The sequence below is a fragment of the Amblyomma mixtum genome, chromosome 8, assembly GCF_055824585.1.
Source record: "Amblyomma mixtum isolate Tamu chromosome 8, ASM5582458v1, whole genome shotgun sequence".
Taxonomy (NCBI): domain Eukaryota; kingdom Metazoa; phylum Arthropoda; class Arachnida; order Ixodida; family Ixodidae; genus Amblyomma; species Amblyomma mixtum.
In genome coordinates, this window is record NC_143019.1 from 94,993,137 (window position 1) to 95,004,409 (window position 11,273).

An 11,273-nucleotide genomic window follows, 5' to 3' on the forward strand; every position below is an offset into this window, starting at 1 on the left:
AATATAACGTGCCGATAAATGCGTAAGAATTTTTTCATTACGAACACAAAAATAGTGCATAAAATACACTTCAATGAGTAAACTGAGACTGAGTACGCACCAGGAAAGGTCACGATTCCAGCCGGTGAAAACGACTTGCAGTCCTAATTCGTACTGACGGGTCCACTTCGCCGAGTAGTAAAAGCTAGCAAACTGTCTTGCTTCAGCTCCATCAAGGAAATAACTGTTGGACAATCTCGCCAGCAATAATAAGGGAACAATTAATGCTGTGTCGAGGTTCTTCAAACACAACGTTCCCACGGAACACGATGAGAAATCGCACACGCCGTGCACTCTACCACTGCCGCCATGGCTGACCCAGCCTCGCCTAAGGGTTGCCTAGTGCGTAAGGATTGAGGGCCAGGGTTTGCCCCCTCTGCGCTGCTTGGCAATAAATGTTTCCACCACCACCCAGCACACGGGAGCCTTTTGCGTTTCGCCTACTTCGAAAGACCCTTCGCTTCGTGACAGGTGGCCTAGGAATCCGTGAAGTGTTTAAAGCATATTTCGTGAGCAGCCAAGGAGCCGTGCCATGGCAGTGGGCTGCGTCGATGAAGATGATACTGCCGTGAATCTTGGTGGTGCTTGTTTGTTCATTCGTCAAAGCTGCATGCCGGCAGCTTTGATTAATGAACATACACTACAAAGATTCGCGGCAATATGCTGCTGACGTGTATGCTGCTACAACATACATGAGTGTCTGTGAAAGAGCAAGTGCACCAAAAAATAAAGGCTTACAAGAAACTCTGTTTATTTGTTCTGTGCTGATTGCACAGCCAGGCTAGCTGTACAGTTCGCATATGTTTAATAGCTCCATCTTCAAATGCATTAGCATATGCGGTGGAGTTGCCTCCATTTGCGGCCGTAGGGACAGCAGGAAGTGGCTGGAGGCGTCCATCGGCCTGTGTGCAGCGAGTGCACTCCTCACGGCCTGAAGCTCCTTGTCGGTAGCCTCCCCTTCCTGCCGCCTTTTTTGGCGTTTTCTAGGTGGGGGAACCTCTCGTGCAGTGGTGGCGACTGCTGCACAGGATGGCCCTGCTCCATTTGCGTCCGGAAGGCCTGGGAGCAGGAACATCGTGTGCAACTCGTTCGCTGAGGTTTCCACTGCTTCTGGAGCTGCGCTGTTGGTGAGGCTCACCTCAGCCGCTGCACTGGCCACTTGCACGCGGCCAATATCTAGGTTGCAGAAACTCCTGGGTAGAATGTACATGCTGTTAATTGCTGTTGCTTACACATTTAGTTCAACATTACGATTAGTCATTGCTTACCGTCTTGTTTCAATACAGTCCCTCAGAAACTCCATTCAATTGCTTGAGGTATGGCCAGGCAGTTTTGGGAGTGGCTCCTGCCCCACTCTTTTTTTAATCCTTTTCGTCCTTAACTTTTCTTCGGTAGGTGTCTTAAATTTTTCCACCGCGCGATGATCTCCTCGACTGTTACTGAAATATGGAGCAGTATACAGCATAATGTTAGACTAGCAAAATAAGAAACAATGGCAGCCATTTGGGCCAAAGGTTAGCATGAGCATGTAGAAATGGGCAATTTCCTCGCTGGCGTCCCAGAACCCTCCTCGCAGCGCCACCCCTCCTCCTCCGCTTCCCTCCTCCTCCTCTTTTTCTCTCTTCTCCTCTTTTTTTCTTTCACGGCTGTTGCGCTCTACGGTCTATTCCTCCGGCGAGTCTGCCTCCGCGCACCGCCGCCGCGAATCTGCGCGTCTTCTGGACCGCGGCCTGGTCAGCGCGCCTCTCAATGTGCTGACGCATGAACACGTAGGTGGTGGTGGAAACGTTTATTGCCAATGATGTAAATCGTAGGGGCGCCTGTTTGTCGCAAACGTTTGCATGATGACGAGAATTGGTCTGGGTATCGGGCATGCAGCAGTATAGGGTATTGAGCAGTCCGGGTTTGTAGTTGTCGCCAATGTGCAGCCTGCGCTATGGTGAGGGACGGAGCGGGGGGTGCGTATTCCCTTCGTTTGTCTCGGTAATACGAGAGAATATCACGGAAGGAGAGCAGGTAGTGCGTGGGCCGCGGGCGAACGGACCGTCGTGTGACCAACACCATTTTAAGTACGTGCGCAGTCGCCTTCTTTCCGCGAGGAACGTGCCGGCCACACAAATGGCTCGAAGGGCAACGCGAAAATCGCGAGCCGGCCGCCGTAGAAGCTCGCTAGGAGCAGAACAGCTGTGAAAGAGAATACGAGCAGAATCGCTTTATTAAGGCGAAAGCCTTCAATGCCTAATACTGTCGTGAGCAGGGAATGCTAGCAAGTGTGTTCGAGTTCCGGCGAAAAAAAAAAAACTTTATTGAGACTGGGAATCGAACCACGGCGTTTGGCACTTCAAGGGTATACTCGCTGCCATTCCGCCACGAACACGGTTTGAGCAAGAATAAAGGCAGATCTAGTGAACGCGCGGGCTTCGTGAGTGAAATAAAACAAATGAAAAAATTGCGAGTACGAAAAGAAACAAAAATATAAGAAATTAGATCCTAAAACACGAAAAATATTAGAGAAAAAAGGCACATCTATAGTGAACGCACGGGTTTCGTGAGTGAAACAAAACAAATAAAAAAATGTAAATATGAAAAGAAACAAAATAATAAAGAAATTAAACTATAAAACATGAAAAATATTAACGAACACAGACCGCGTGGTCCAGAAGACGCGCAGGTTCGCGGCGGCGGTGCGCGGAGGCAGACTCGCCGGAGGAATAGACTGAAGAGCGCAACAGCCGTGAAAGAAAAATGAGGAGAAGGGAGAAAAAGAGGAGGAGGAGGAAAGCGGAGGAGCAGGGGCGGCGCTCAGAGGAGGGTTCTGGGACGCCAGCGAGGAAATTGCGAGGACATTATTATGAGGACATTTCCAGGACAATCCAACCTAGGACATAATGAGGACATATTGAGGATGTTTTAGAAGCCTTGAGGACGTCCTCAGGATGTTTGCTGTTGTCTGGGTTCGTTTTACCTCTTACCACATTTTCGCACTGCGACTGTCGAGATATCGAGAAGCAAAAAGTACACGCGGTTGGTAGGGCGAATCGCTTCTACTAAATCCGCGCTCAAAAAGTTGTTCACACTCCGTGAACATTATGGCCAGAGAGCCCGAACACTGAGCGCCTCACAACTTCGACCTTGATATGCTACTACATCGTTTTACACCGCTCTTTGTATTCGTCCAAACAATAACCGGAGTTTCGAGAAGAACGAATAATACGTGGCGGAGTAATATAGTTTCGCGTACGCACTACTTAAGCAACCTTCACAGCGTTGCCTGCTATGTATGAAACGGAGTATAGATAAAGGTAAGGCATAACTTGGTCAATCCTCCGACATGTTATGAGGCATGCGACACAGCTGCCGAAGCGATCGGAGGCGACCGCAACGATGAGGCAAGCGGTGTGACGTCATACCAAATGGCGGCGGCTCCGCTGCGAGGCATGCTGTGTGACGTCATGCCAGATTCCGCGGCGTCCGACAGCTGCGGCGGTTGCTAGGCAACGGCGCACCGCCCCCCCCCCCCCCCCCCCCCCCCCGAAATCAGTTCGTGGCCAATGTGGCTTTTGCTACAAAAAAAGAACCACGCAGGAGGCACTTTGCCCCACAGAATTGGAGCGGTTGTTTCTTAACTGCCTCTACACCTTAGCAGAACGCACGTGAGCTTAAAATATATTAAAAATTTGCGTAATTAATTTTAGCTAAGCGCCTAAGTGCACGGAATTAAAAAAAATACTCTACCCGATGCAGTAGTTCAGTGGTTAGGGCGCTCGGCTACTGAGCCGAAGCGCCCGGGTTCGAACCCGGCCGCGGCGGCTGCGTTTCGATGGCGGCGAAACGCAAAAGGTGTCCGTGTGCTGTGCGATTTTTATTCCGGAGCCCTCCACTACGGCACCTCTTCCTTCCTTTCTTCTCTCAGTCCCTCTATCCCTTCCCTTATGGCGCGGTTCAGGTGTCCACCGTGATATACGAGACAGGTACTGCGCCATTTTCCTTTCCCCCAAAAAAACCATTTTCATCTTCATTACAGTGAGGAGCTTGGCACGGCGGGAAGCAATAGTCGTTGGTTTCACCTCGCTGCCGCTTTTTTTCTAAATTCTTGGTTCAAGTTACGTGAAACTCCCTGTATAAAAGTTCCTGGATAAATGAACCTATTTGTGTCAGGAAATATAGCGTCATGCTCTCGCGTTCCCGTCAGTTCAAGCAATCGATCAAACCCATTTTTTTCTCTCTTTCGGCTGATAACGAACGCTGAGACAAGTGGTTGGGGTTATTCATCGCATGGTATTCCCACCGCCATAGTATTCATAGGTGAATACCGTAGTGTCAGTTGCCTCCTACATTCGCTCGCGGTTTACAGCTATCTCCATGTGGCAACAGAAACAATGGCTGTGGCTGCGATTTCTAGCTGGATATATGAGAAACACGTGGCGGCGTGATTGAGATGGGAAGCTGAATTAGGGGGCAATATGCTCGAAGTAATGTACATAATGCCCCGCATCCACCTTAACGGACTCTTAAAGGGCAACTCCGGCGATTTTTCAGCCATTTTAAGTTAATGGCTGTTTTGTGTTCCTAAGAACCTCCTGTAATGTGTACAATACAAGGTTTTCAAAAGCAACCGTAAAATAATTTTTAAACAGCAAAAAACGCAAAACTCGAAACCGAAACCGCAAAACCGAAACCGGGGAGGTGCCTTCGTGCGGTATTGACTGTGACGTCACGAGCGGGTTCGCCGCGCTGTGAAGTCCCCGAAGATATCGCAACTACCCTGAGCCGCGCTGTCGACATGACTGAAAGAGCGGAGGACAGCTTTTCCGAGACCAGCGAGTCTTTAGAAGACGACTCATTCGACGATTTTGTACTGGACGAGTCGCCTTTCAGGTATGATCCACCGCCGCGCGAGCCAGCCGAGTCACACCACAGGCAGCATCACCTGCAGCACAGAGACGGTCTGAACTCGGAGAAGTGATTACTTGAGTCATTTCTCGTGCATGCATTTGTGACAGAGCCGTCAGAACAATAGTTAATGAGATGTTCCCGCCGACAGCTGTTCGTGTGGCCAGTGCCGGCCGACCCAGCCTGATGAAAGAATCTGCTGCCGGAACGTTGCCGCGGTGCACAACGTCCTTACAGGGGCATGCATCACCAACAGCCCTCTCTGTGAAGCTTTATCTCGACGGCGAGCTTTTGGAAGTGAGTTCACGCCAGCTACAGTTCTACAATCCAACATTCCTCTTGACGGCCGCGCTTCGTTCAGCTGGCCGCTGCGATAGACGGTTGCACTATAAAATAACGTTGACACAAAATATGCCTTCAAGCGCCAGTTGAACGAAGCCTTAGCGAGTCCAAAGCTCTCTTTAAAGTACACGCTTTCTTCATAGCAATCTGGCGCGAAATGTTCCGAGCACTAGCGGGAATGCTTCCTCGGAGGCCAGTTTACACGGCGGAAAGCTCTCACAAACTTGTCGCGAAGGTTCTTATCGCTAGGAAACCTACGCTACATAACGCCCGTTGTCACAGATCAAGAATTTGTGCACCCCACAGCACAACAGAAGTTCCCGTGACCCATCACTCTGGCGTACACATCACATCAGGCACGTTGAGATAGCGCGAAATTGCCCAGGTGGTCGAAATAATTCCGGAGAGCTCCACTACGGACCTCTTTCTTCCTTTCTTCTTTCACTCCTCCCTTACGTCGCGGTTCTGGTGTCCATTGCTGCGTCATTTACTTTCCTAAAAACCAATTTTCAGTTTTTCCCTGCACTGCCAGCGCCAGCGCGCGCCCAACCAGCTTGACACGCCGCCCCGCCAGTGACGTCACAGAACAGGGTGGCCTGTAGAAGTTGCTCGATCAGTGGGTGCCGCTCGCGTCAGCTCGCCTCGAGGAGCGCTTGTCTTCAAAATTCGCTTGCGGAAAAACTACGCCGGTTTCAGGTGCGAAATTTTACATGACGCATCAGACTATCATGAAGAATACAGACTTAAAATTTCATTTCAATCGATGCACAACGAAAAACCGCCGGAGTTGCCCTTTAAGCAGTGCAGCTGCAATGCATACTCTCACGATTTCTTCTCTTGTGCCCCGAATAGCGTGGTTTCATCCTGGTGTCCCTTGACTCTACCCATCTACAATGACCCACTGAGCACAGAATATGTTGTATATGTCTTGAAACATCTGTAACAGTCACAGACATCTTGTGCCACAAAAGATATCTACAAGACGCTGTTTGATTCTTCTCTAGAAGATATCTATCCATCTCCGGATGCTGTCCAGGAAGCATTTTTACGCCTTCAGCAGGTACGCAACACGCTTAATTACTAATCTGCTTAAGCAAGTTGTATTCAAGACATTGGCTTGAGAGCTTCTTCACATGTTTTTCGGCTTGAGCTATATGGCCGAAAATGCAGTTGCACTGCAATATTTACATTTAAAAAGGGAACACCTAGAAAGAAGTGTGGCCATGAGAAACATTACAACAAAAAAAAAAGTTCAATTCACATGTTACCAACACGCACACGCATGCATAACTGCCAATGGCAGGAATATTTTGTTGCCCCAGACATATGCTATTCCGATTCCTGTGCCACATGCTTGACAACAAACACCCTGCCCACAGAGCACCAGTACATCTACTAGACAGATATAGTGTGTCTTGCCAAGATGGACACCCTGTCTTAAGGTGTCTCAAATAACCTCTGCGACAGTTATTGAAAGTTTATGAGACGTCTTGACAAGATGTGCAAGACATCTTACAAGGCACTTCTAGGCATCTTCAAACAATTTCTAAACAGCCTCTAGCTCAGCTAACGCTCCCACTTTTCTGAGCTGCAGGATTTTTTGCAAGAATTCTTATAGATATCTCAAAGAGAAACTCTAAAGGTCCACACGGGCTTGAATGACTATCTACAAACATCTACAAGACGCTTCTACTGGACCTTTTTTATGGAGAATGCGTGAGCGTGACCACGAAATAGTTTTCATTTCTGAATTTATTTTTCTTCACTGGTATGAATCAAGACTTTCAACTAACAGAAAGTCGCATTTAAACAGACTAATTCCAATGCACCAAGCATAAATTAACAGACACGAAAATAGCTTCCTTACCTTTTGGAGACCGGCAGATCTCCCCATGGAATTAGCAGAGGCCACTGGAGTGGGGTATAAAAGGAGGAGCTAAGGATTCCTGGTAGAATAGGTGAGTGGAGGGTTTGTACTCTTTGATGCTTCGTGTTCTTGCATGAATGACTGTGAAGGACTTTATAAAGCAGTACATAAGAAATCTTTGCCAGTTGAGAGACATATCCTGAGGGAGCATTAGTTGAGCTAGAACGTAGCTACAAGATGTATCAAGATGTGAATTTATTGCATGCAGCCGAAAGATATCTTTAGACATTTTATAAACGTTTAGTATGTGTCTAGGAGGATATTTAAAATTTCTATAAGACGATTTATCTGCACGATTACAGAAATTCTGACAAACTATTGTGGGTGTCTAGAGGTTATCTTTGAGTCGGGTACGAAACGCCCTCTAAAAACATCTTGTACGTCGAACAGGATTAGCATTAGCTGAGCTGGAAGACATTACCAGAACGTCTGAAAGGTATCTGGAAGTATCTTGCAAGCCATTTATGACATGTCTTGCAAGGACATTTGCCAAACATATATACCAACTTCTTGAAGATTCACTTAGGACGTTTTCAAGATGGGTTGGACATCTTGCCACGATTACATCTAGTCGTCTGAAAGATGATTGTGCTCAGTTGGGAGGCAGGAATATGGTATGGTATAAGGAGCGGTACTTCATGCAGTTTCAGTTTTTTTGTAACGCAATCTCCTGATTTCTCAACAGAGATCACGTAGCTCTAATGACGTCATCAGGGTTACAATACCCCAACTGAGGTATGAGAGAACACCGCCACATCTGAAATTCTCTGACTCGCCATTTTGAAGACGACGCCACCAGGGTCACCAGCGTCGGCAAATGTTAAATTCCGAATGATCGGTAGAGAGGTCCCATGACATTGCGGCGTCATTAAAACCTGGCCACCATGGCTTGTGGCAACCTGGCCGGGCGGTTGTCAATGACCTGTCCAACACGACCCGTGACAGTTAAATAAGTCAGATAAATTTAATGCAACTCGCATTGGCCTACCGTGGCGGTGCGCATGAGCCTTAGGAAAGCTCGGGAAAAGGAAAACCTGGGTGTCACAATCCCCACAGGAGGCAGTACTTGAAACAGCCATCGGCAGGCGCAGTGGCGTATCGCTTAACCGCTGCCTCACTACGCCAGGATTGGTACGAGGACTACCCACGATCTACGAATGGGAGAGGGCCATGACGTCACGCGTGACCACCAATGAACCTGTCATAGGGCACCGCCAAGTATGAAAATCTGACGACCCTCAACATTTACAAGTTGGTCTAAATCCAAAATTACTTTCAAAACACCCAAAAAATTTTGAAAGTAGATCCTCCCATAAAAAATTAAGATTTATTACCTGGCGGTTTAATTATAATCCCACATGATAATCTGGTGAATCTACTTGAACATAGAAGGTTATGATTCATGCATGCCATATATAAAGGCCATGGAACCGGTTCCGACCGGGGTTTTGGCAGGAACATCGCAAGGAGAACATAGGACACTCACTGTATACACCCCAGAATGTAACCTAAATGCTAGCGCATTTTCGTCTTCCAGAATGTGGTTAAGAAGGGCCCGCAAGTTTTTGTATGAGTTGTTTATATTTATATACAGTCCCAAAGCTGCACATCGATTATGAGTGAGATCGTAGTGGAGGGCTCCGGGGTTAATTTAAATTTGGTCACTTGGGGTTCACTAGAGCGAACTCACGTCGCACAACATACGAGAGGTTGTCTTGCCATCCATGCAAGTGCTGCTGCTGAGATTTGATGTTCCATGTCACTAAGCTGAGCAACCGACGGCCATAACCGCTCAGCCACCACGCAGATGCAGGCAAAGGAAGAAGAAGGGTTGAAATGCGGGCCAGTTGGTACATTGTAAACGGAGAAAAAACCAGTCACACAAGACGACGGACAAGAAGAGTGTACACACCACAACGACTGGACTAACAACTGAAGTTTATTGGAAAATACATGGTCCGAGCAAGGCCAGCAGAGCATGCGCAACAGCACCATCACTGATCACTGCGCAAAAGAGACAAAGACAAGAAATCTAAACTATCGTGGACGACCTCGCCATTGCAATGAATGTGGCTGTTATCCTTTGTTTAGCAATGCCACCATTCTTGGTAGAGGCAAGGGAAAACACGAGCGGGAAATACTGGAGGCATATCATATCGGTTTGTTAGGCTCTGATTGTATAAGCACAACTTCGGTGCGCCTACTTGAAAAAGAATTTGCTTTTTGCCTCGCCATTGCAATGAATGTGGCTGTTATCCTTTGTTTAGCAATGCCACCATTCTTGGTAGAGGCAAGGGAAAACACGAGCGGGAAATACTGGAGGCATATCATATCGGTTTGTTAGGCTCTGATTGTATAAGCACAACTTCGGTGCGCCTACTTGAAAAAGAATTTGCTTTTTTAGGTCGTCCACGATAGTTTAGATTTCTTGTCTTTGTCTCTTTTGCGCAGTGATCAGTGATGGTGCTGTTGCGCATGCTCTGCTGGCCTTGCTCGGACCATGTATTTTCCAATAAACTTCAGTTGTTAGTCCAGTCGTTGTGGTGTGTACACTCTTCTTGTCCGTCGTCTTGTGTGACTGGTTTTTTCTCCGTTTACAAAGGAAGAAGCACAGATGATGCCCAAACAGCACGTGGCCGCCGACGCAGGAGCCGAACAATACTCGCTTCAGTGAACACTCGAAGAATCAGTACGAAAAGAGACAGAACAAAAAGGTAGAACAAAAAACGACGACGAGCACTGGTTCTTGTCATTTTTGGTGCCTCGCTCTTGCCCCGTCTGCTATTGGACTGTTTTTGCATAATCATACTGAAGCAACTCGCTGAGACCAATCCCTTTTGTTCCTTTGTACGGTTCGTGAAAGTCTTGGGAAGGTATGTTGCCTTTGAAGCAAAAGTTGATTTCGGTATTTTTGGAAAATTCCTGCGGTTTGACGCCACTTCTGTGTCCATGTTCGCGCGAAGAGGTACCGCCTTTGCTAAAAGTTAACGGGCACAGGTGGTTTCTTTCTTAGATGTGCAACGAAGCATTTATGGCCGGCAGCCCTCATGCTCTGAATATGTATAAAGTAAGATGACCCCTTGTATTCACGTTTTGACACCTTTCGGTCTTTAGGGGTGCCGTAACGGCTACATTACACGGTTGAGAAGCAAACACCTGTTCCTCAGTAACTTTTGGCAAAGGGGGCCCAACGTAGGGCGCTAGCAGAGTTGGTGACATCGCTGCCTACTGGTAATCGCAGCATATCCTCTTAATTGGCGTGTAGCTAGAGCTGATACCATATTCAGAAGGGCCCACTCTCCAATTAAACGCCGTCCATCACTGCACGACGCACACTGAGCGGAGAACTGAGATTTATGAAATGCATTATTTCCATCATCCTTTTTAGGCGGTCTTCAATCACACAGGTAAAATTTTTCTTGCCGCTCTTTCACGAAGCCAGTTGTGTCGCACCGCGCCGTCGAAGAAGGCAAACTGTGAGGGAAGCCCAGAGAGTGTACAATTGAAATTGAACTTCTCCGCCGAAAACGGGCCCTCTTGCAGGTAGGCGCCAGGAGAAAAGAAAGGTTTTATGAAAGCAGCGTGGTAAATGAATGTTGTTCCTGGTGCACTAGGCTTGGGTTAACCATCGCTGATTTCCCTCTCTGCCGCGGGTGCTCTGCAAAGTATTCGCTATAAAAGTTGTGTTCTTTTAGGAAGCCAGACACACAGTCAGATCCTCACACATTCAACCCCTAGTCACTCTCAGGTTTCAGGCTGGCTTCCGTCTCTCTGTGAACAAGGCCAGGGGAATGTGAACTATTAAAATTCAAACCTCAGCAGAGTACTACTGCGCCAAGTACTTAACACATAAGTAGTCTGTAAGTGCCGGCAACTCGGCAGAGTTCACCACAGGCGAGTTGTTGCGCATCACAGTATCCGGCTTTGGCAAAGCTCCGTAAGCATTTGCTGCACAATAACGTGCAGTTCAGCGTGCAAAAAAAATTAACTGAAAAACACAAATTGAGGCAGAAGAGGAAACAGCAAGAAAGTGGATAGCGGACACTGGGTATCAGCAAAAGAACATAACATT

General features: G+C 47.6%; 1 protein-coding gene across 1 annotated transcript; it reads right to left on the reverse strand.

The window, feature by feature from the left end:
- Nucleotides 1–820: 820 nt before the first annotated feature.
- LOC149333602 (uncharacterized) lies at nucleotides 821–1,470 on the reverse strand. The gene is made up of 2 exons (XM_089556083.1): nucleotides 1,308–1,470; nucleotides 821–1,232 (listed from the first exon to the last, which is right to left on the reverse strand). Exons 1-2 carry the CDS (start codon nucleotides 1,340–1,342, stop codon nucleotides 821–823), a joined length of 447 nt encoding a protein of 148 aa, XP_089412209.1. The 5' UTR covers nucleotides 1,343–1,470.
- Between the last annotated feature and the right edge of the window lie 9,803 nt (nucleotides 1,471–11,273).

Bases quoted from the DNA above. Each gene is read 5' to 3' on its own strand.
- LOC149333602 (XM_089556083.1), bottom strand. From the start codon at position 1,342: ATGGAGTTTCTGAGGGACTGTATTGAAACAAGACG. The intron at 1,233-1,307 runs GTAAGCAATGAC...CATTCTACCCAG, and splicing joins GACTGTATTGAAACAAGACG to GAGTTTCTGCAACCTAGATA.